Source organism: Osmerus eperlanus, chromosome 18, assembly GCF_963692335.1.
Source record: "Osmerus eperlanus chromosome 18, fOsmEpe2.1, whole genome shotgun sequence".
Taxonomy (NCBI): domain Eukaryota; kingdom Metazoa; phylum Chordata; class Actinopteri; order Osmeriformes; family Osmeridae; genus Osmerus; species Osmerus eperlanus.
The window spans coordinates 2,859,823-2,883,063 of NC_085035.1; the positions used below are offsets into that span (position 1 = coordinate 2,859,823).

At 53.7% G+C, this 23,241-nt stretch overlaps 1 protein-coding gene across 1 annotated transcript in view; it reads right to left on the reverse strand.

The window, feature by feature from the left end:
• The window catches only part of ap3b1a (adaptor related protein complex 3 subunit beta 1a), a 29,799-nt gene extending 9,130 nt beyond the window's left edge, over nt 1–20,669 (reverse strand). Inside the window, 21 exon segments of the mRNA XM_062484815.1 lie at nt 78–267; nt 2,980–3,127; nt 4,611–4,779; nt 4,902–5,079; nt 5,226–5,356; nt 6,679–6,865; nt 7,026–7,202; nt 7,286–7,395; nt 7,784–7,916; nt 8,061–8,123; nt 8,544–8,615; nt 8,848–8,902; nt 9,238–9,335; nt 10,314–10,472; nt 10,557–10,739; nt 14,826–14,892; nt 15,294–15,454; nt 15,952–16,047; nt 18,575–18,649; nt 19,186–19,261; nt 20,487–20,669. Of these exon segments, the coding sequence (XP_062340799.1) occupies nt 78–267; nt 2,980–3,127; nt 4,611–4,779; nt 4,902–5,079; nt 5,226–5,356; nt 6,679–6,865; nt 7,026–7,202; nt 7,286–7,395; nt 7,784–7,916; nt 8,061–8,123; nt 8,544–8,615; nt 8,848–8,902; nt 9,238–9,335; nt 10,314–10,472; nt 10,557–10,739; nt 14,826–14,892; nt 15,294–15,454; nt 15,952–16,047; nt 18,575–18,649; nt 19,186–19,261; nt 20,487–20,656 (2,698 nt within the window). The 5' untranslated portion in view covers nt 20,657–20,669.
• Between the last annotated feature and the right edge of the window lie 2,572 nt (nt 20,670–23,241).

Consider the following 23,241-nt stretch of genomic DNA (forward strand, 5'->3'; position numbering starts at 1 on the left):
TATCAGACAGTTCTGTTTAGGAAAAAGATAAGCCTTCAAAGGGACTGTGTGTCATACAGAGTCTGGGCGTGATTTACTGTGGACTCCTAGTGAAGTTTGTCGGTTTGTTAGCTTCTGTCTTCCCTGAGTGATTGTTCTGAGACAAATTAGCCATGAACCATGTGAAGATGAAGCCAATGTGAGTGCAGAGGTGCGCAGAGAAGAGTTTGACAGCTCACAGTCGTCTAGGTCCAACAGAGACATTTCCTTTCCCGGTGTCCCCTCCACCTGAGGGGGGGGAGAGAGAGAGAGAGAGAGAGAGAGAGAGAGAGAGAGAGAGAGAGAGAGAGAGAGAGAGAACAGGGCGTGTGAGGCAGGAGAACACTGGCCCCTCCGGGGATGGGACAAGGCTGCAAAAACACCAGGCAGCCAGAACACCAGGCTACCAGAACACCAGGCTGCCCAGAACACCAGGCTGCCCAGAACCCCAGGCAGCCAGAACACCAGGCTGCGGTGAAACCCGATGCCGATTGAGAGAGGCGGCGTTCTGCGCAGGGGAAGCGTTCCTGACTGGCGCGTCTCAGCGGACGTGACACGCGTGGAACCCGGGACCAGCGGCGGCGCCGCGAGCGTCTCTCAGATCCGCCTCCGCAGTGACCAGTCGTGCGGCGTGTCACGTCACAGCCCGCACGCGTGCCACTGTCCCCCCCCCCCCCCCTCCCCCGCCCCTCCCCCGCCCCCCCCACCCCCACCCACGCCTAGCGAGCGCTCGTCAGGCGTCGACGTGGGGGGAATTGGGATGCGTGGCACGCCGCAGTCTCACTACGACGGGCCCTGATAAAAACGAATTTAAACATACGAGCGTCGTTTTGCTTTTTTTTACGGCCCACTTTTCTTCACGCCGCCCCTAACCAAGCACGGCTTCGGTCACGTTCCATAAAGGAGCAGAAAATTCCACTCTTCTTCCTCCGGGGGCTCAGGGGGGGGGCAGGAACGAGGGAGAGGGAGGGAGAGAAGCGAGAGAAATGGTGTGAGAGTGAAAACAAACAATGAAGTTAGAGGGCGTATCTTATCAGATCTTTTCTGATTGACGCCTGGTGGTGGTAATAGAGAGGGAAACCTTGTTAGCAGCCGCTGCTCTGGAAGGGGAGGGAGGGAGGGAGCGAGGGAGGGAGAGAAGGATGGAGGGGGGAGAGAGAAATGGAAATAGAGAAAGAGAGAGAAGAAAAAAGAAAGGGATGCATTATTCATGGGGCGTTACCCGGCCAGCAAAGTGTACAAAATGAGAATTTCATAGCAGAGAAAGAGAGAAAAAAGGAAAAAGGAAAGAGGGGGGGGGGGGGAATAAGGGTGAGAATAAGGAGTGAAGGAAGAAAGGGAGAGGTTCTACGAGAGAGGGGATGCCACAGCCACCAGGCGGACTAAATCACATTCCCACAGTGTCGAATGAGATTTCTCAGTCTCGTGGTGGCAGTGTGAGCGTGGAGACAGGCTGGGAGGACCAGGGAGGGGCAGTGTGAGCGTGGAGACAGGCTGGGAGGACCAGGGAGGGGCAGTGTGAGGGTGGAGACAGGCTGGGAGGACCAGGGAGGGGCAGTGTGAGGGTGGAGACAGGCTGGGAGGACCAGGGAGGGGCAGTGTGAGGGTGGAGACAGGCTGGGAGGACCAGGGAGGGGCAGTGTGAGGGTGGAGACAGGCTGGGAGGACCAGGGAGGGGCAGTGTGAGCGTGGAGACAGGCTGGGAGGACCAGGGAGGGGCAGTGTGAGGGTGGAGACAGGCTGGGAGGACCAGGGAGGGGCAGTGTGAGGGTGGAGACAGGCTGGGAGGACCAGGGAGGGGCAGTGTGAGGGTGGAGACAGGCTGGGAGGACCAGGGAGGGGCAGTGTGAGCAAGGAAACAGGCTGAGAGGACCAGGGAGGGGCAGTGTGAGGGTGGAGACAGGCTGAGAGGACCAGGGAGGGGCAGTGTGAGGGTGGAGACAGGCTGGGAGGACCAGGGAGGGGCAGTGTGAGGGTGGAGACAGGCTGGGAGGACCAGGGAGGGGCAGTGTGAGCGTGGAGACAGGCTGGGAGGACCAGGGAGGGGCAGTGTGAGGGTGGAAACAGGCTGGGAGGACCAGGGAGGGGCAGTGTGAGGGTGGAGACAGGCTGAGAGGACCAGGGAGGGGCAGTGTGAGGGTGGAGACAGGCTGGGAGGACCAGGGAGGGGCAGTGTGAGGGTGGAGACAGGCTGAGAGGACCAGGGAGGGGCAGTGTGAGCGTGGAGACAGGCTGGGAGGACCAGGGAGGGGCAGTGTGAGGGTGGAGACAGGCTGGGAGGACCAGGGAGGGGCAGTGTGAGGGTGGAGACAGGCTGGGAGGACCAGGGAGGGGCAGTGTGAGGGTGGAGACAGGCTGGGAGGACCAGGGAGGGGCAGTGTGAGCAAGGAAACAGGCTGAGAGGACCAGGGAGGGGCAGTGTGAGGGTGGAGACAGGCTGAGAGGACCAGGGAGGGGCAGTGTGAGGGTGGAGACAGGCTGGGAGGACCAGGGAGGGGCAGTGTGAGCGTGGAGACAGGCTGGGAGGACCAGGGAGGGGCAGTGTGAGGGTGGAAACAGGCTGGGAGGACCAGGGAGGGGCAGTGTGAGGGTGGAGACAGGCTGAGAGGACCAGGGAGGGGCAGTGTGAGGGTGGAGACAGGCTGGGAGGACCAGGGAGGGGCAGTGTGAGGGTGGAAACAGGCTGAGAGGACCAGGGAGGGGCAGTGTGAGGGTGGAGACAGGCTGGGAGGACCAGGGAGGGGCAGTGTGAGGGTGGAAACAGGCTGAGAGGACCAGGGAGGGGCAGTGTGAGGGTGGAGACAGGCTGGGAGGACCAGGGAGGGGCAGTGTGAGGGTGGAGACAGGCTGGGAGGACCAGGGAGGGGCAGTGTGAGCGTGGAGACAGGCTGGGAGGACCAGGGAGGGGCAGTGTGAGGGTGGAGACAGGCTGGGAGGACCAGGGACGGGCAGACGCCTCACCTTGGGTTTCGACGGGCTCTTCTTCTTCTTCTTCTGTTCCGTGCCCGAGTCGGACGCCGAGTCGTCTTCAGAAGCGGACTCGGACTCAGAGGAGCTCTCAGGAGACGAGCTGCTGGCCATGGGAGCGTTCCCGTTCTCGTCAGAGTCACTGAGACGGACACACACACACACACACACACACACACACACACAGACACACGCAGACAGGAACACAGACACAGACATAATGAGGCTAGGACGGATTTTGTACAGCAGCAGCTTGCGTCTCTCTTTCAACGTACAGTTCGGAGGCTACGATGCACAAAGAAATCTGCTTTTCTCTTCGCGCAATGTTTTTGCCGCGTAACCAAATATGCCAAAGTTGCGCGGCGAGAGACGACCGTTAGTCATTTACAAACTGGAACGACAAAGAGGGGAAAACAACAAGAAGCACTTTTCTCGAACTCCCTCAACGTGCAACGGAGCCCCAACTGCCAGGATGCCGAAGATCAATCTGCTTTTGTTTACAGAGTTAATTTAATATTGCATTCACTAAAAACTTTTCCCCCTCCCCTTCTCCTCACCCTCTCGCCCGCCCCCCCCCCCCTCTCTTCAATTTGTCCCTATAATGACTGTTTACTTCGCCTGCCTGGGATTTTCAGCTGTTAAATTAACGAGGAGAATTGTGACGGTAACTGGCTTTTTAACTTGGGCGATGATGAAAAGCCAGTATTAATTTGGCCTACAGATTTCATTTGTTGCGAACAGGAAAAAGCGATATAAATCACTGTGGGCCTGATTAGGCCCTGCCTGGAATGACTGGGCCGTAATGAGGGCATTATGCTGTGTTTGTTGTGGAAGCACTGGGGTGAGTTGGTCTAATTACTCTGTGTGTGTGTGTGTGTGTGTGTGCGTGTAAGTGCGTGTGTGTGTGTGTGTGTGTGCTGGGGTGAGCTGCTGTAATTACACTCTCTAATGGAGGGAACAGGGTCAGTCGGCGGCCTGTCACACAGCAAAAGCAGGTACACTGTGGTGTGTGTGTGTGTGTGTGCGTGCGTGCATAATGGAAAGAGGGGTAGTGTGTGTGTGTGTGTGTGCATGAGAGAATGACACAGCATGTGTCAGAGACTAAATCTGCCAGTGTGTAAGAGTGTGTGAGGGCATATTCGGCCATAATGACTCAGATCTCATTCATTGGTAACACCAGGCTGCTAAATGACCAATCAAAAGCCATTATCCATTAGCCATGTAAATGTGGGTTAGACTACTGAAGGAGAAATCCCCTTGATTAGCCTGGTAATGGAACCCACACTAACTACATTTTAACAGCTCAGCCTCTCTCTCTCTCTGTGAGTGGTGTGTGTGTGTGTGTGTGTGTGTGTGAGAGAGAGAGACAGGAAAAGAGCTTCTACAGAGCAGTGTTTTGGAAGGGACAGGATGTAAACAGATGGTTGGCTGAGATTTACAGTTACAAATCACATGGCACACTAGAACTGGCCACTGCACCCCTCTCACACACACATACCCCCCCTCTCTCCCCCTCCCCCCCCCTCTCTCTCTCACACACACACACCGCTCTCTCACTCTCTCTCTCTCTCACACACAAACCTCTTCCTCTCACATGTGGGTGCGTGTTCCTCATGGTGATGTACCTGTCTTTGGCTGTGGGTTTGGCCTTCTTCTTCTGTGGTGCTTTCTTGGTCTTCTTCTTCTTCTTCTGTTCCGTCTCAGACTGGCTGGAGCTCTTCTCTGATTGGCTGGAGCTCTTGTCAGAGTCGTTGCTGCTCTTCTCGTCGTCGCTGTCATCCTCGCTGCCCGACTCTGAATAGACACACCACATTCACAACGTGAAACGCCCTCAAAATTAAATGTCAATGAAATATTTAGAAAACGAATGCCATGCATGCCTCTGCACATAATCACACACACACACACACACACACCTTCACTGCTACTGTTGCTGCTGCTGTCTTCACTGCTGCTACTGCCAGAGCCTTCATCTTCATCCTCCTCCCCCTCCTCCTCCTCTCCAGAGTCAGAGTAGAACTTATCATCTGACTTGGCTTTAGACTTGGTCTTCCCCTGCTTGGTCTTCCCCAGCGACGGAGCCCACTCTGTCACCTGGGGGGGAGGGGGCGGGGCATAATCAGGAGAAGGAAGTAGGCGAGATCCATCCTGATTGGCTCTCTTGTCTGTGTTTCAAACCAAACTGACGTGGATCCTCGAGAACGGAATTGGCTCCGTGAAGGAACGGTGGATTCCCTTACCGGCTCGATCACCTCCACGTTCCTCACCGATTGGTCAGGAGCCACCGCCGGCCAATCAGAGAGCTCCAGGTATCCCGAGGCCTTGGTGTTGAGGGTGTGGGAAAGGGTGCCTAGCTGGAAGCGGTCACGGTCTGAGGCGGCGGGGGAGGGAGAGAGGGAGGGAGGGAGAGAAAGAGAGGGAGAGAGGGAGGGAGGGAGGGAGGGAGGGAGAAAGAGAGAGAGAGAGAGAGAGAGAGAGAGAGAGAGAGAGAGAGAGAGAGAGAGAGAGGGAGAGAGAGAAAGAGAGGGAGAGAGGGAGAGAGGGAGAGAGGGAGGGAGGGAGAAAGAGAGAGAGAGAGAGAGAGAGAGGGAGAGAGGGCGGGAGGGAGGGAGGGAGAGAGGGAGAGACGTTGGAGAAAGAGAGAGTGGAACAGGAGTTGAAAGATGAGTGTGCTGATTGGCATCATGAATGAGAGCGGATTAGAGGGAGAAAGTCTCAAAGTCACCCCAGTCCAGCCTCTATCGGCAGGGCCACAGGGTGATTACCGTCCCCTGCTCCCAAATGTCACTGTATAAACACAGTCAGCACCTTTTAATAGGAGCGCCACAAAGCTATCCCCACAACCTTTTCACACACACGCATACAAATTAAAATGATTCTCACTCCCTAATGGTCAATATAGGAGGCCAAGCAATCAGTCAATGTGTCTAGGGAGGTCCGCTCTGAAAACGGGGCTTCTCAAACGAAAACAGGAAAAAAACTGACTTAAAGTGTGAATATTAAGAATGACAGGGCCGGTTAACGTCTTCCATAAACATCTAGCGGGAGAACACCACTGCTGAATTCTAATGTTTCAGGGGGGTGGGGGGGGGGGGGCGATTCTGTCCCTTCTCTCTGCGTCAAATTGGGTGTGAAGTTTTTTTTCCTTCACCTACCCCCCCCCCCCTCCCCCCGTACATCTCAGAAAGGTTAGAATTACCTCATTAATTTAGCCATCTCCTCACGGGAGAGAGACACAGGCCCTGACCTCCCTGCTCTTTGCTGATGCAGACAGGCATGTTCACACCAGCTACCTGTTGAGGCGCCAGCTAGCTGTCCACACACAACTGGAGACTAGACTGTATGCCTCGCACTGCTAGCCTGTATAGTACTGTAAGTCTATATATTATATAGACCTACATATAGATGGCTGAGCGGTTAAGGAATCGGGCTACCAATCAGAAGGTTGCCGGTTGGATTCCCGGCCGTGCTAAATGATGTTGTGTCCTTGGGCAAGGCACTTGACCCTACTTGTCTCGGGGGGGAGGGGGGAATGTCCCTGTACTTACTGTAAGTCGCTCTGGATAAGAGCGTCTGCTAAATTACTAAATGTAAATATCACTTATATATAAATTAGATAACACAATGTTATGGGTCGTGCAGTGACACGGCGGTGCACAGGGGCGCTGTGTCTGCCCGGAAAATGTTCCGTACCTTTGTAGGCCGACGCGAGAACGGGCGCCGGCTTGGGAGCCAGGAGGATGCGCCGGGCGTACTTGCTGAGGGCCCCGCTCTTCTCGTTGGGCACGATCAGCTGGCGGATGAAGCGCGTGCGGTCTCGGATGTCGTAGTTCTGGTCGTACTTCCCCAGGTTCAGGATGTACTGGGTCAACAGCTTGGTCTTGGGTAGGGAGACGACAGGAGAGATTGCGGTTGGGATCATTCGTTGGGGAAGATGCGGCGTGTGGTCTCTGAACTGCACCCGAGCCGCGGGGGTGTGGCTTGAGGTGCTACGTGTTGGTGCGGGGGGGGGGGGGGGGGGGGGGAAGCCCCAGTAATACCTGCTTGGAGTTGGTCAGATAGAGCTTGGCCGCCAGGTTGACGGTCTGCAGCTTGACGATGTCCTCCTCGGCCGTGAAGCTCTTGGCCATCTTGCGGAGGACGTCGGGGGCGATCTTGGGAACCCTCTCGCAGTACTCCCCGATCAGCCACAAGATGCTGGCCCGCGCCATCGGCACCTGGGGAGAACGGCACATTTCAGCCCAGTGGAGAGGGCCCAGGGGAGGGGCGAGGGAGTGTAGGGGAGGGGGTGTAAACCTACGGAGATGTTGTGGAAGAGCTTGGCCATGTGCTTGATGATGTCGCTGTGCTGTGTGGGCTGGGTCTGCAGCAGCTTCTTGATCACCACCACGCTCTCCGCCACCACCGTCTCTACATTTACATTTAGTCATTTAGCAGACGCTCTTATCCAGAGCGACTTACGGTAAGTACAGGGACATTCTCATTTGGTAGTATTTCAAGCTTTTCTTTCAGTATTTCAAGCTTTTCTTTTTCTTTTTTCTATATGGATTTTGATTTAGACTTAATTGAAGTAAACAACACTTATTTTAAGAAATATTGTCAGGTGAAAATGTATTGCTGCCCTGGTCAGCCAAACCGACTTCTTTTAAAGCATAATCAAGCTAATTAACTCATAATCAAACTCATATTGGTGCAGGTAAATATGATTTTATATAATTTTAGCAGCGCTGAACTGTTTTCCTTTCCCCCCCATGCGCTGGTCACGTGAAGGAGCGTTCTGATTGGCCCGCCCTCCTACCGTCTCTGTTGGAGAGCAGCAGCACCAAGCCGTTGAGGCAGGTGTCCGTCACCTCCGAGATGTCCGTGGCACACCTTCCGATGGCCTGGATGGTAGCCGCCGCGAACGCCTTGTCCTGGCTCTTCACATAGGTCTGGGAGGGTGGGAGAGACCATGTCAGAGAAGGAGGGGGGTGGTTTGAGATTGTGTGTATTCAATGGGTTAGAGGTAGAAAGAGGGAGATTCAGTGGGTTAGAGGGAGAAAGGGATATTGAGGGAGGGGAGGAGCAAGACAGACCTGGAATTCTCGGAGGATGGTGGAGATGTTGGCTTCGTTGGCCAGGTTTGTCAGGATCTCCAGCTGGGGGAGAGAGAGGAGAGGAGGGATTTACAAACCTACATTTATATTACATTTAGTCATTTAGCAGACGCTCTTATCCAGAGCGACTTACAGTAAGTACAGGGACATTCCCCCCCGAGGCAAGTAGGGTGAAGTGCCTTGCCCAAGGACACAACGTCATATTGTACGGCCGGGAATCAAACCGGCAACCTTCAGATTACTAGCCCGATTCCCTAACCGCACAGCCATCTGACTCCATAACTCTTTTAAAAGAGACAGCCAGGGGCACAGCATATGTTTGTGGGGCCCTGTAGAGATTGCAATTTGGGCCCCTCCTCCCTCCCCATTTTGGTTATGTTCTCATCTATTTTCATTCAACACATTTCCATCCCAAGCTGTGAGGGCCCACTGGGGCCCTCGGCAGTCAGTCAGCTTCCTGACCTTCAGTGTCTTGATGTGGGTGGGGTCCGTAGATCTCACGTAGAAACTCTTCATGTAGGGTTCAAACATGCCCTGGAGGTGGGACACACAACATGGGATCAGTCTCCACACCTGCTAAGACAACTGTCAGCTAGTAAAAAGGCCGGCGTATATCTTGCGCTTTTCTACCTTAGCGGTACTCGACGCGCTTTACATTTTCTACCTCTTGTTCACCCACCCACACACCCACCCACCCACACACAACCACGGCCAACCAATCAGGAGCAACTTGGGGTTGGGTGTCTTGCTCAAGAACGCGTCTCACCTTCCTCTGAATGGACATGGTCGCGATGTTCTGCAACACGATGTACTGCACCTCTCTGGGGGAAGAAAAACACCGAACACGGCAACAACAAAAAAAACACACACGCACGCACACGCAAAACGCCCACACACACACACGAAGAAGAAGAAGGTCAAGGATATTTATGAGCGCGTTTCAGATTGTTTTCGGGTTTTTTCCCGGCGTGTCTTCGCATGCGAGAGCGAGCGGGAGAGAGAGGAGCAGAGGGAGGGGAAGGAAATAAGAAAGTTGCGTGCGAGAAAATACTAGAAAGGAAAAGGCTACAGAGAAACAGCGTGGAGGAAGAGGAAGAAGAAGAAAAAGAGAAAAAGGATGAAACGGAGAGCCGAAGCAGCGAGGCCCACGCCTTACCTGTGACTCCTCAGCAGGCGCACCAGCGACTTGGTCACCATGCCGACCTCGTGCCTGGGAGCCAGGTGCCAGTACAGCTGGGCGATCGACATCACCACCTGAGCGGGGAAACACGCGTTGTTAGCCTGGCCGGGAGTACCATAACAAGTCTGGAATCACGCCCCATCTGGCCGGCCCCGGGGCCAGCTGAGGAGAACCGCCCGACGTGAAGAGAGGCGGGTAGAGAGAGAGACGAAGGGGGATGGGGGGGGGGCGCTCGAGCGGGCGTACGAGCTCCGGCGGGGGTGAGAGAGGGGGCCGTTGCCGCGACGGCGGGGCGGCCGCGAACGTGAAGGGGGCTCTCGGGGCGGCGTCCGCATGAAGATGGACGGCCTTCCGGCGTCTTCTCTGGTAACGACACGACATGTCACATTTTAATCAACGCTTTCATTTGGGCCTATTTGTCCTCCCGCCACGATGCAGGCACAGACCTTGAGTCTCTTGGGTGATGGAGGTCTACTCTCTCTCTCAATCGGTTATTTCCAGCTAGCGCCTGCTCTGTGGGTGGTGTGTGTGCGTCTGTGTGCGAGCGTATGCATGAGTGTGGCAGTGAGTGTGCACAAGTGGATGTGTGTTTGAGTGCCTCTCGTCGAGGTGTGCGTGTGTGTGTGTGTGCTTGAGGCAGTGAATGTGCTTAGGGTGGATGTGTGTTCAAGTGAGTCACCAGCCGTGTGTGTGTGTGTGTGTGTGTGTGTGTGTGTGTGTAGCAGTTGCATCCGTCGTGCCGCGGCCTTCAGGCGGCGCTGAGAAGTGAGAGCAGAGTAACACGCTGAGAAACTTTCATCAAGGCTGACGGTCTCTCTTCCAGAATGTTCTACAGCGCTTACACAAACGAGGTCACGCGCTCACTTACATATACACGCACGCAAATGTGCATACACACACACACACAAGCATGCCCAGGCACACGCAAACTAGTGTACACACACACAGACATGCACAGACACTTCGAAACAGAAATGTTTTCATGAACCACCATGGAGGGTGTGTGTGAGAGTGCGTGTGTGTGTGAGGGTGTGTGTGTGTGTGTCGCTCACAGCTGTGTTCCTGCTCTGCAGCAGGGGCTTGGTGTTGCGTAGCAGCAGCCTGTGGTCGGGATCCATCACGTAGGGCTTGGCCTCGCCGCACGCCAGCTCCTTCCTCTCCTCGTCCGAGTCGTAGAACGCCCTCTCGCTGTTCTCGTCAAAGAGGCCGTCCTGGTACACACACACGCGCCAGTTACGCACGCGCCAAGTAAGCACGCAGCCACACACACACACCCACACACCAAAGGGCCTCACCTCCTTCCAGGGGCTGGTGAACTGGGTGCGGGCGTAGCGGGTGAGCATGGAGATGATCACCACCTGGCCCCACTCCTCCACGTCCACCAGCAGGTTGCACAGCTTGCGGTAGTTCTTGTGGATCAGGTCGATGCGGTCGGGGCACACCTCCTCGAACGCCATGACCACGCTGCCCGCCACCAGCTACGAGAGGGGAGGGGAGACGGGAGACGTGAGTGTTCACCTTCCTCATCCTTCCTCGATCTCCTCAGAACTCCAGCGAAACGGTGAATCGAGTGACGCGGAGGGGCATGAGAACGGTCGGGTTATATTCAGTTGTACAGTTATATTCTCCCGACCTCGCCGCGAGAAATGATACTTCTGCTTAAGTGATCCTGTAAACAATCAGGAGTGATATGCAGTACAGGCATAACTGGCTGGAATAGGAGATCCTCAAGGAGGTTTGGGGGATGTAATTTCCAACAGCCACAGCTGACAGTCATCAGTCCGTTTCCCCTCTCTGACGCCTTTCCGAGCTCACGCCTAATTTCATGTTCTATTCATGAGACATGGGGGAAGGTGAGGGGGCAGGGGGGTGGAGGACAATCAGAAACATTTTATTGGGGCGGAAAAAGAAAAAAATAATCCATTTGGCGGTTCCTTGTTGCATCCCTACCGCTGGCTGGTGAACAGAGTGAGAGACTGACTGACAGCGGTGTATTAATATGCAAACAGCATTAATGTGAGGTGTGGGGGGGGGGGGGGGAGCTGGGGGAGAGAGGGGGGGGAGAGAAGGGGAGCAGAATCTGGTCTCTCCCATTAAAACCGCCGCGGCCCCTGGTGGCCCCTGTGGGAACCCCGCGCGTTTACCCATCAGCCTCGCCGTGAGGATGCATTGATTGTGCGTGTGTGTGTTCTCTCTGTGTGTGTGTTCTGTGTGTGTGTTCTCTGTAGACAACCATGAATCTCACAACCAAGCGCTAATCAAGAGGACTTGGGCGACAAGGCAGAGTTTCCTCTTCCAGCAGGTTTCAAGGTGCCTCACCTTCACCTGGCACGGGGCACCAAAGTCTGGGGGAATCACAATATCGACTTTCGAAGGAGAAAAACTCATTCCGAAATGAAACGCCACCTCTGAAGGTAATTCCAGTCGAGGAAACTCAAATTAAAACCATAACTTTAAGCACTCAGTTGAGCAAGCAATTAAGACACCCATGGGTAATGAAAATCCATCTAACCAGTTTAACTTCTGCTCGTGGTATATAATTGCAAGGAAAGTCAATTACGGCGTGAGTGTTTTTAATCATTTTTACACAATGTGGTTTCTAGGAAATTAACAGATGCAGGTTGGAAAGCGGTGATGGTGCAGTACAACTCAAACCAAACAGTCAACTTTACACTGGGGAGGGAGGGGGGGAGGGGCTGCTCCTCAGCTCTCACGCCCCCCCTCCCTCTCCGGGCACGTGCTCCCCCCCCCCCCCTCCCCGGGAACGTGAGGAAGAGGGGAATGAGACCCACTCAAAAGATTCTAACTAAGCAGGCAGATGTTCCAGGTCCCCAGAGCCCCCCCACCACCACCTTTCCTCCCGTCTCTGAGGCTATTACCGCGGCTCCCGTCTCCAGGCATGTACCCCTCCCCGCCCACCCTCTCTTTGTGCATTCTCTCCCAACTTCCCCCATTACAGGCAGCTCCAAGGTAAACTACATGCGCCATCAACAAAACTGACACCCCAATCTATGGAGTTCAACCCCACCCTCACACACACCCCAACCCCCCCCCCCACCCACCACCTCTACCATATTATCTACACTGCGTGACAAGCCGGTAATGGAAAAATCACACTAAGCAAATGGTTCCTCTAATAACAATAAATTTCCTATAAAATTATGAAGGGCCCAGACCGTTTCCTTGCATCTATTTTGTCATGAATTCTAATTAGGGCGGCGGGGAGGCGGAGAGTGCTGGGTCATCACGCCAGAGACGACGCGCGCCTTTTTTTGATTGATGGCCCGGCTCGGGGTCGGCCTGCCTGCCTACCCTCCTCTCTCTCTCTCTCTCTTCTTCCCTCGCTCTCTCTCTCTCCCTCTCTTTCTCTCCTTCCTTCCCTCTCTCTCTCTCTCTCTCTCTCTCCTTCCTTCCCTCTCTCTCTCTCTCCTTCCCTCCTCTCTTCCCCGCCCCTCCCTTCTTTCTCTTAAATTAATGGCTATCACACCTAGTCCCTAATCATACTGGCACAGACACCATCCCTCCCTCCCTCCCGTTCTCATTTCAATTTTGCTGGGGGTGGGGGGGGTGGCAGGGGGGAGGCTGTGGGTGAGGCAATGGGAGGGATCGATCATTTATCTTGTAATGGGCGGATAATAGATCCATCACAGTAAAACAGCTGCACAAACTCCCGTGTTGTCTTTCTCATCAGGGCCGGCCGGCCTCTCTAAACCATGCCGCCTTAACACCAGCCCCCCCCCCCCCCCCCCCATGTCAAGCGCTGTCTCTGGCATTTAACCAAAGAGACCACTTCTCAGCTGGGTGTGTGCGCGCGGGGGGGGGGGGGGGGGGGGCAACACTTTGACAAACCTAAGACGGCCATTTGCGATAACCATGGAAACAGGCCCGTCTGAACACACACCTAAACGATGACCTCATTTCGGAACCGACGGACGACGCTAGCAGAAGTTCAGCATCCCGGCTGGAGACACCAGGCAGGTTCCTCCTGCAGCTCTTCCCGGTGTGGTGCGGAGAGCTGGAGAGTGATCATGTGATCGTCTCCTCAGTGAGATCCTCAGGCTGGCTCCTCCAGCTCGTATCGGTGGGTCACTGACTATCAAGAGCCACAGAAGTACTGAAGCCAAGGGCACGGCTCTGGTGGAGGCTCTCGGATTACAATACTACAGGAATAACACCCCTCAATACTACAGGAATAACACCCCTCAATACTACAGGAATAACACCCCTCAATACTACAGGAATAACACCCCTCAATACTACAGGAATAACACCCCTCAATACTACAGGAATAACACCCCTCCAAAAAATCATTAACAATCCTGTGTGCTGGGAGGATTTCACCATTCATCACCAGCCTGTGACTTCATGTGGCCATGCTCTCTCTCTCTCTCTCTCTCTCTCTGTCTCTCTCTCTGTCTCTCTCTCTCTCTACCTCTCTCTCTCTCTCTCTCTACCTCTCTCTCTACCTCTCTCTCTACCTCTCTCTCTACCTCTCTCTCTACCTCTCTCTCTACCTCTCTCTCTACCTCTCTCTCTACCTCTCTCTCTACCTCTCTCTCTACCTCTCTCTGTCTCCCCGTCTCCCCGTCTCCCCCCCCCTCTCTCTCTCTCTCTCTCTCTCTCCCCCTCTCGTTCTCTCTACCTCTCCCCTCACTCTGTCTCTCTACCTCCCCCTTCTCTCACACTCTCTCTCCCACCACCTCTCCCACCACCTCTCCCCCTCTCTCTTTCTCTCCCCCTCTCTCAGTTTCTCTCTCTCTGTCCCCTAGCCTCAGAGACTGTGCTTCAATAGGGCGAAGTCATCTGTCTTCGTTAGAGCCTGTGGCTAAATATGCTATGCATCTGGTGCTAGGTTTTCTACCCCCCACCCCCCTTTAGGCCCTGGCTGTTTGTTTGTATAATGAGAGGTTTATGCCATGAATGCATAATTACGGGGAAAACTATACACCTTGTTTGCAAACAGTACATGTGTATGCCACATACAGCTTCCATCACACAGACTAAAGAGCTGGCCTTTAACACTATTTTAAGCATTTACTGTGACCTTCTGTGTCTGTGTGTGTTTGTGTGTGTCTGTGTGTGTGTGTGTGTGTGGTGCTTATTGACTATTCTAATAGGAATGCTTTAACCTATCTGAGTGATTGTCTTAAACACAGAGATTGCTGGACCTCAGAAGGAGAGGAGAAAAAAAGAAAAGAAAGAAGTTGGCCTTTGGAAAATAAAGCTGACACTAACATCAGGGAGAAAATGTCTTCTAAATGGACACTTAACCAGCAGCATCTGAAGATGGGTGGCTTTAAGTGGGTGTTAACAAACCATGGCATTGGCGAGTGAATGGACGGAGAGAGGGAGAGAATGAGAGACAGGAGAGGGGGGGAAACGCTTGACCGGGGCGCCCTCTGGTGGGGAACCGCAGACTGCAACCAAGTGGCGCCTTGTCTTTCCTTCGAAGCTTAGGAACGGTGGCGTGAGATCCAAACACCGGCGTCGACCACGGTCCCCGCGACGGTTGGCTGGGCTACAGCTGTTCTGTACGGACGAGCGCTCGTCGCCGCTGTACTCACTGTGCTTTTGTCTTTCAACAGCTTCTCGATCACTTCGATCAGGTGCTCCTTCTGTTCGGGGTCCAGGCTGGGGAGGAAGGAGGGAGAGCAGCGTGAGAGCGGGCCGAGCACCTCAGCTAGCGTAGCACCTCCGCGCTAGCTTAGCACCTCAGCTAGCTTAGCACCTCAGATAGCTTAGCACCTCAGCTAGCGTAGCACCTCCGCTAGCGTAGCACCTCCGCTAGCGTAGCACCTCCGCGCTAGCTTAGCACCTCAGCTAGCTTAGCACCTCGGCTAGCTCCGCCGGTCTGCAGAACCCTGCACATCCTACACACATCACCTCCGTGTCTCACAGCAGGGGGGGGACCTCAACAGATTAAAGCGACATCCCTATCCCTTCCCATCGACCGCACTTCATCCCTGCGGACGATGGCGGGGCTACGGGTGACTTTTGGCGAGTGTTGGATGCAGGCCCCGGCAGAGCTGTACCTGTAGAGCTTCTGAATGGCGTGGGCCGACGTCTTCCTGACGTAGGGGGACAGGTCGCTGGCCGCCTCCTTGATGGCCAGCATCATGATGGGGACGATGATGGGCACGCGGATGCTGGACAGAACCCTCAGGGCGCTGGCCCTGATCAGCTGGTTAGGGTCCTGGGAGGGAGGGAAGGAGGGAGGGAGGGAAGGAGGGAGGGAGGGAGGTATATTTCTAGTCTGCAGAAGATGACCACAAAAAACACATTCGGAAGATGCTCATACACGCATTATTACACTATTAAGTCCACACACGTCACCATGGGAACCACCACACAAAACCTGGGTCTACACGCGACACAAGGTAAAGCACACAGTAAAGCAGAAGCATACAGCGCTCACACACACACACACACACACGGGTACAGACGCACACACACAGAGGAAGTCAAGCATGCTGTCGACCTAGCAGGGGTTGAAATGGGTTTTTCAGTACTGGGACCTGAGACTCATCAAGGTGACGGGTGGGTTCTCTAAAACATCAATGTTGTCTCGGTCCCTGAGCTAGACGGCTTCCGTTTAATGGCTCAATACTCCAGCACTACACACACACACGGACACAGACAAACACACACACACCAAATATGACATGTGCCGGCAGGTGCTATGGAGCTTACCTTCAGGGCCCTCTGGAAAGTACTGATGGACAGGAGAGCCAAGTCCTGCTGTTCCTCAGCGTACCTCACCAAGTAGACGTACACCAACTTCTTCAGCTGCAACACACACACACAAGGGTTTGTTTTTCTATCCTAGTGGGGCCTCAACCATTCACTCCCATTCAAAATTCAAGGTAGACGTACACCAACTTCTTCAGCTGCAACACACACACACACACACAGGTTTGTTTTTCTATCCTAGTGGGGCATCAACCATTCACTCCCATTCAAAATGATGTTATCTCTAACCCCTAACCCTAACCTTAACTGTGAATGTCATTCCAATGCTGACACGAATTCTAACTCCTAACCTTAAAACCTTGCATAAACCTTCTAACCTTAAAACATAAACATGAACAAAGCAAGAGCAGGAAGCAGCAACAAACAGGATTTTTTTTTGCGTTTTATCGAAATAATGCTTCATTCGCTTTTCCCATCCAACATGGCAGCCATGGTCAAACTTTAATGTGTCAGAGATAAGAAGGAAGAGGATAAAGAGTTACCAGACCGGACTAACTCAGATAGTTCCCACAGAGCGATAATATCGTCTGTTGTTTGTGTGAGAGGGGAGGGGGGAAGTTGAAAGAGTTCCGTTTGACGCCATCGGCTGAATCGTTGAAGTTGTTTCAGGGAGAGCGGAGGAGGAAGTTGGAGGCGCACACAAGGAGTGCCCTTGCCCCCTCTCTCCCTCACCCCTCCCTCGCCCCTCCCTCGCCCCCTCCCTCACCCCCTCCCTCGCCCCCTCCCTCGCCCCGTCTCTCCCTCGCCCCTCCCTCTCTCCCTCGCCCTGCCCCTCCCTCGCCCCTCCCTCGCCTCGCCCTCGCCCCCTCCCTCACCCCCTCTCTCCCTCGCCCCTCCCTCGCCCCCTCCCTCGCCCCCTCCCTCACCCTCCCTCGCCCCGCCCCTCCCTCGTCACGGGGAGGCGGGCCTGAGCTAATATTTGTCCAGTCAGTACCCGTCAGGTCGGCCAGGCCAGGGGGGGTTCAAAGGTCGCCGTTTCCCCTCACCACACTCCCCTTCCTGAGCAGGAGCTGGAGGACTGAGAGAGAAAGGTGGCGGCCATAACTGACAAAACTGTCAGAAATGTTACCTCTAGGGGGCGCAACGGTCGCTCACAATGTAGGCCGAGGCCTTACCGCAGCGGCCCGGGTTCGAATCCGAATCCGGCCTGGGGGCCCTTTGCTGCATGTCTCTCCCTCTCCTCTCTCTGCCTTTCCTGTCACACTTTGCTTCAAAACTGTCCTATGAAGCACGAAAAACGACGAAATAAATATCATTTCAAAATTGGGGTTCTTATGAGGGGTGAGGTTTGGGATCAAGGTTCAATTAAAGGTTAGTTAGCCGATAACACCGGCATCCTTTCTAGAATAGCGACATGAAAGCAACCGCTGACTTGGATCAGTGAACCAGACTGTTCAATCATCGTTGCCGTAATTACTGCTGGAATTAACGGTATCACTCACTCTAAAGGGGGACATAACCCACCTGCCCTGCAGGCAGAGGGATTCCAACACCACAAACCAGTCTATTGATCTCCACTCAAAAGTGGGATAGGGATTGAGAGCAAAACTGATCAAACATGTTTAGTTTCCCCTCTCTCTTTCTCTCCCCCTCTCTTTTCGTGTCTCTCTCCCTCACACACACACACACACACACTCACCCTTCTGTACTCTCAAGGCAGTCTAGCGCTGGCTTCTGAAAACAAAGCATCCTGATATTAAATCACACTATGATGTCAATACACTGTGTGCTCCTGTCCAGCTTTCTGATTAGATACGATCGATGCCAGGCAGCATGGGCCTGTGGTTCTGAGAGATGGGGGCGGGGGGGGGGGGGGGGTCAGAGAGAGAGAGAGAGAGAGAGAGACAGAGAGAGAGAGAGAGAGAGAGAGAGGTGGCGAGGGGGACCATATATAGAACTGGACGGAGACAGAAGACAGTTAGGAGAGAGAGACAGAGAGAGTGAGAGAGAGAAAAAGGGAGAGAGAGACTGAGGATGGATAAAGAAGAGAGGGGCCCAGAGAGAGTCCTGACACTAGCCTCACAGCTGGCGTGTGCGAGGGGGACGGGGACGTGACAGTGGGCTACCCTGTGCCAATTACCCACCCCCACCTGCTCCCCCACCCCCACCCGCTCCCCCACCCGCTCCCCCACCCGCTCCCCCACCCCCACCTGCTCCCCCACCCCCGCCTGCTCTCACTGCCCTGCCTCACTCCCCCCCCCCCCCTCTCCCCTTGAAGGCCCCCACTCCCAGCCTGCCCCCCACACTGCCTGTTTATGCTGGTCAATATTTACAGGCCAAGGCATGGGAAACCCATTTAGCGTGTGTGTGTGTGTGTCGTTTATTTCGGTCCAGAGAATTGCTTCTATTTACTTCGTGAAATGATGTATGGCGTGGAAAAACGCGCAGATAGTATGTCCAATAATGCACTTCGGACGCAATCTGCCGTGTCATTTTGCGTGGTAACACCAGCGAGGCAGCGCCAGCGAGGCAGCTCCAGCGAGGCAGCGCCAGCGAGGCAGCTCCAGCGAGGCAGCGCCAGCGAGGCAGCGCCAGCGAGGCAGCGCCAGCGAGGCTGACCTACCTCTATGTTCTTACTGGCCACATTCTTCACCACAGCTGGGAACAGCTCTGAGGCATTCTTCCCTTTGGCGATCAGCTGAAAGCAGAAGAAATATCAATTAAAAAGTCTAAATAAAAATGTGCACTATGTGTATACAGTACGATACTCAAGTACAGTTTATTGTTTAGTAACAGTTTATTGTTTAATATTTGTTTATTGATCTTTCTCATTCGTGTGGATTTAGTCCTCATCAAGTACTCATCAATGATGCAGACCTATTTTTAAAAAACAAATTGCTAATATTTTTTCAACCTTTCGAAACTATCTTCAAAACCTTTAGAAACTTTTTTTCCAACCCCTTAAAACTTTTTTTTACTACAGCCACACCAAGAATTGTTAGCCCCACCATGTATTCACATTAAAACTCAGCCCCACGACTGTATGGATTACTTAAATAGTGTTGCAAATAACCTTGACCCATGTCAGAATGTCAAAATGCAAAAACACACAAATTTACATTTTGGGACAGGCCAAGTTCAGTTTGGGACGGTTCATTTTGCACGTCGGGACGGTACTGGGACAGTGAGGAAAAAGAATAGTTGCGAGTCCTGGTGTTGTACAGTTGTGCTCACCCCAACAATCCTCTTCATGGCCTCCAGTTTGAGTGACTCCTTGTTGCTCTCCAGCATCTCTTTGAGGTCATCATTCCTGCCAGGACAAAATGTGTTTAGGAAAAACGCACAGACTGAAGCCAAATGGTATTCAAAAAAATTAAGAAAAAAAAAACTTAAAGCTAAATGCCTAAATACTCTTAACAGAACAGGCCATGACTTGATCAATTCAGGCTGCTAGCTAACCAGTTACAGTCGACGTGGGGTTCAGCCGTGTCAAATCAATGGAGAGCACCATGCCTCACATTAGGTGGACTCCAACCAGTCACGCGGGCCTCCTCAGTTATTGCACAGATGACGACAGCAATCATACAAGGTCTCCTTTAGCAGGAGATAGCTGGCCAGCCCATTAGGAGCAATGCTAAGCATGCAGGTGGAGAGACAAGGCCCCCTGTTGCCCTGCTGATATGCAGGACAGCTTCCTTCACTGATCAAGCTCACATGATGAGCAGCTAGGTCACGCTGCAGAGCGGGTCATTCATTTGACACAGAAGACTAGGGCCACTCGATGAGTGAGGTCATGTCACACACAGCCGACTAAACTCAGCCAGAGAACGGCCTGTTGCGCTGTACAAAGTGCCAAACCTGAGCATAAATCACAATGACAGGAAGAGGCCACCTCCCTCTACTTTGTTTTGTCCCAAAGAACGTGGTGAAACGTCACAATGACGAGATGAGTGGGTCTCTCGTCCGAAACACACACACACACTCTAGGGTGCCCCCTCAACCTACAGTACAGTACCCTCTGGTGTGCCCCCTCAGCCTATGGTACAGTACCCTCTGGAGTTCCCCCTCAGCCTATGGTACAGTACCCTCTGGTGTGCCCCCTCAGCCTACAGTACCCTCTGGTGTGCCCCCTCAGCCTATGGTACAGTACCCTCTGGTGTGCCCCCTCAGCCTATGGTACAGTACCCTCTGGTGTGCCCCCTCAGCCTATGGTACAGTACCCTCTGGTGTGCCCCCTCAGCCTATGGTACAGTACCCTCTGGTGTGCCCCCTCAGCCTACGGTACAGTACCCTCTGGTGTGCCCCCTCAGCCTATGGTACAGTACCCTCTGGTGTGCCCCCTCAGCCTACGGTACAGTACCCTCTGGTGTGCCCCCTCAGCCTATGGTACAGTACCCTCTGGTGTGCCCCCTCAGCCTATGGTACAGTACCCTCTGGTGTGCCCCCTCAGCCTATGGTACAGTACCCTCTGGTGTGCCCCCTCAGCCTATGGTACAGTACCCTCTGGTGTGCCCCCTCAGCCTATGGTACAGTACCCGCTGGGCTGCGCGTCCTCTGGGCCACCGTTGGTGGCGGCGTGCGTGAGGCCCTGCTCCTCCTGGCTCAGGCCGGTCGTCAGGGTGAGCTGCAGGTGCTCTGCCGACACCAGGGCCGTCCTGACCGCCCCCGCTGCCTCGGAGCGCAGCGTGGAGAACCCCCCGTCCATCTCTCGCTTCTTCTCCCCTCGCTCCCAAAATCCAACTCCGAGTTCTAGAACGCCTGGGGGGGGGGGGGGCTAGTACGCCTAGGCTGGAATGCCGAACCTAGAACACCTGGGCTGGAATGCCGAACCTAGAACACCTGGGCTAGAACACCTGGGCTAGAACGCCTAGCCTAGAACACCTGGGCTAGAACACCTGGGCTAGAACGCCTAGCCTAGAACACCTGGGCTAGAACACCTGGGCTAGAATGCCTAGCCTAGAACACCTGGGCTAGAATGCCTAGCCTAGAACACCTGGGCTAGAACACCTGGGCTAGAATGCCTAGCCTAGAACATCTGGTCTAGAACACCTAGGCTAATAGCTTCTGAGCAAACCAGTCTGTCTCCACAAGACAGGGGAAAGGCAGGTCACACGTCCATTCGCGGCGTCAACTGAAGATCAGGAGATATCTTCAATCCTCGGTGTTGCCGTGGTTGTCTTGTATTCAGCTGCTCTTCCTTCACCCTCTACAGACCGACGAAAGGGTGAGGTCAGATGAGGTCACGTGTTTTCATCTCCACCACTACGTCCACAAAGCCCCGCACACAGAAAAAGCCGTCTTCCTCTCAGCTTCTCTCTCTCCCCTTCTACCACACAGCTCCTTTCCTCTCCAAGTCCTCCGCTTCTCTCAGATGACAGGAGTCACATGGCTCCTCTCTCTCCTGACCAATGGGGGAAGGCGCTGCTCCAGATTCCACGCGGTGCCTGGTTAAGCACTTACTCCTCACGTTCTGCTTCGGTCAAACCCTGGCTGGCGTTGTCGCTCCTCGCGCTTAGGAGCTGCGGTCCTGGACAGTCCGCAAACTCGCTTCTCTCTCGGGTTCTCAAAACCCCTTCTCTCTCAGAATTCGCCAACAGCTTCTCTCTGTGGCATCCTGCTGCCTGTGGCTGCGAAGGCAGGTCTGAGTGTGTACGTGTCGCTAAATGTGTGTGTGTGTGTGTGTGTCACTAGCCACTTCCCTCCAGCGCGAGGGGAGACAAGAGGGCCTTATCAGCACCAGGGTAAACAGAGAGCGGCTTTCGTCACCCCCGCAGGACAATGCTGGAGCCCAGACGCCCGCTTCCGGGAACACCCGCCACCCTCTCCACCGCCACGCCACGCCTCCCGGGGCGATAAGACCCAGCGAAACCAGCCGCCCCGCCGTGACACCACCCGGCAAAGGACATTACCTGCTGCAGTTACTACCTCGCTGCTCCCACTGTAGCCTGAAGCAACAGGAAGTAAGCTATATTTGGATCATCGTATTCGAGTAACGACATCAGCCTAGTTCTTTATCTACTTCCCTCTTAGGTTCAACCAACACACACACGCAATCCCAATAGGCAAACATGGCCCATACTCCTTCTCTGTGTAAACCCCGATCCCAAGAAACATTCGTTAAATGTGCTGATAGGTTTGTTTTTATGAATAGAAACTGCCAACCACCATGCTTTGTCACAAGGCAAAACATTCAGCTGATAGGTAACCATAAAATGCCCTACGTAAGATAACATTTGGAAAAGTTCCATCCACGTTGCCATGAATTGTGCATAGAAACAGCAACACAAGCCTGCCACCTGGTGTTGAGAGACTGTCACTGCAAGCAAATGAACTCAGTGACGTCTACCTCTACAAGTCAGTGAGAAAGGACCAGACAGGTGAACGAATACACCTAACTCTTTTCCAGACTTTGCTCTGTTGAGCTGCAGCTAATCATGTTGGATTCACAGCTATTGTGTGCCAACAATTCAATCACTGGGTTAGGGTTTGTCCCTGATAAATCATAGTTAAAAGCAATGGTATTGTTCATCATAGTGTGGACACAGAACAGAAGTATCATTCATTCTCTGGTATTTCACTTTCTAGTCCTCCAGCCTGTCCAAGAGCCGTAGAGTCTTTCAGACATAGCTTTACCCCCAGAACGGTCACGTGAGAGAGCTCAGACAGACCTATTTAGGCCTAAACCGCATAGGCTGTACCAGATGTGGTATAACTACTCCAGCGTCGACAATGTGTGTGTTGTTCACTTCGGTACGTGTGTTATACATGTGTACTACAAAAAGACTGTGATAAAACCGAGGCAACGGAATAAACCCGTAGCTAGCCATATGCATGGATCCTCAAATGTGTGTCCTTAAACACTTCGAGTGAGGCCTCGCGTTTGGGGTTTAGAGTCGATTCCCTATAATGATAAAGTCCCTGTAAACTGACAGTACACAAACAAGATACCGTCGGGAAACGACGGTTACTTTCTCATGAGACTGGTTCAATTAGGGATTGAGCGCCCTCTAGTGGTATAACCAATTTAGATTACAGTGCACCACCAGCAATATTCCACCATCACCAGATTTCCTACTAATTTTCATGAAATGTGCACAAAACCATAACAATCAGTATAGCTAAGCACTACACAGAGACCCCTTATAGCTCGCTACAAAAATACATTATTATGGATAGAACAGCGCTGGATTGGAAGGCTGAAGTTAGCTAGTTAGCTATTAGCATAGATGGAACTGGCTAGCTGCGTATCATACACACCGTCCACAATTAAGCCACTAGGCTGCAATTAAC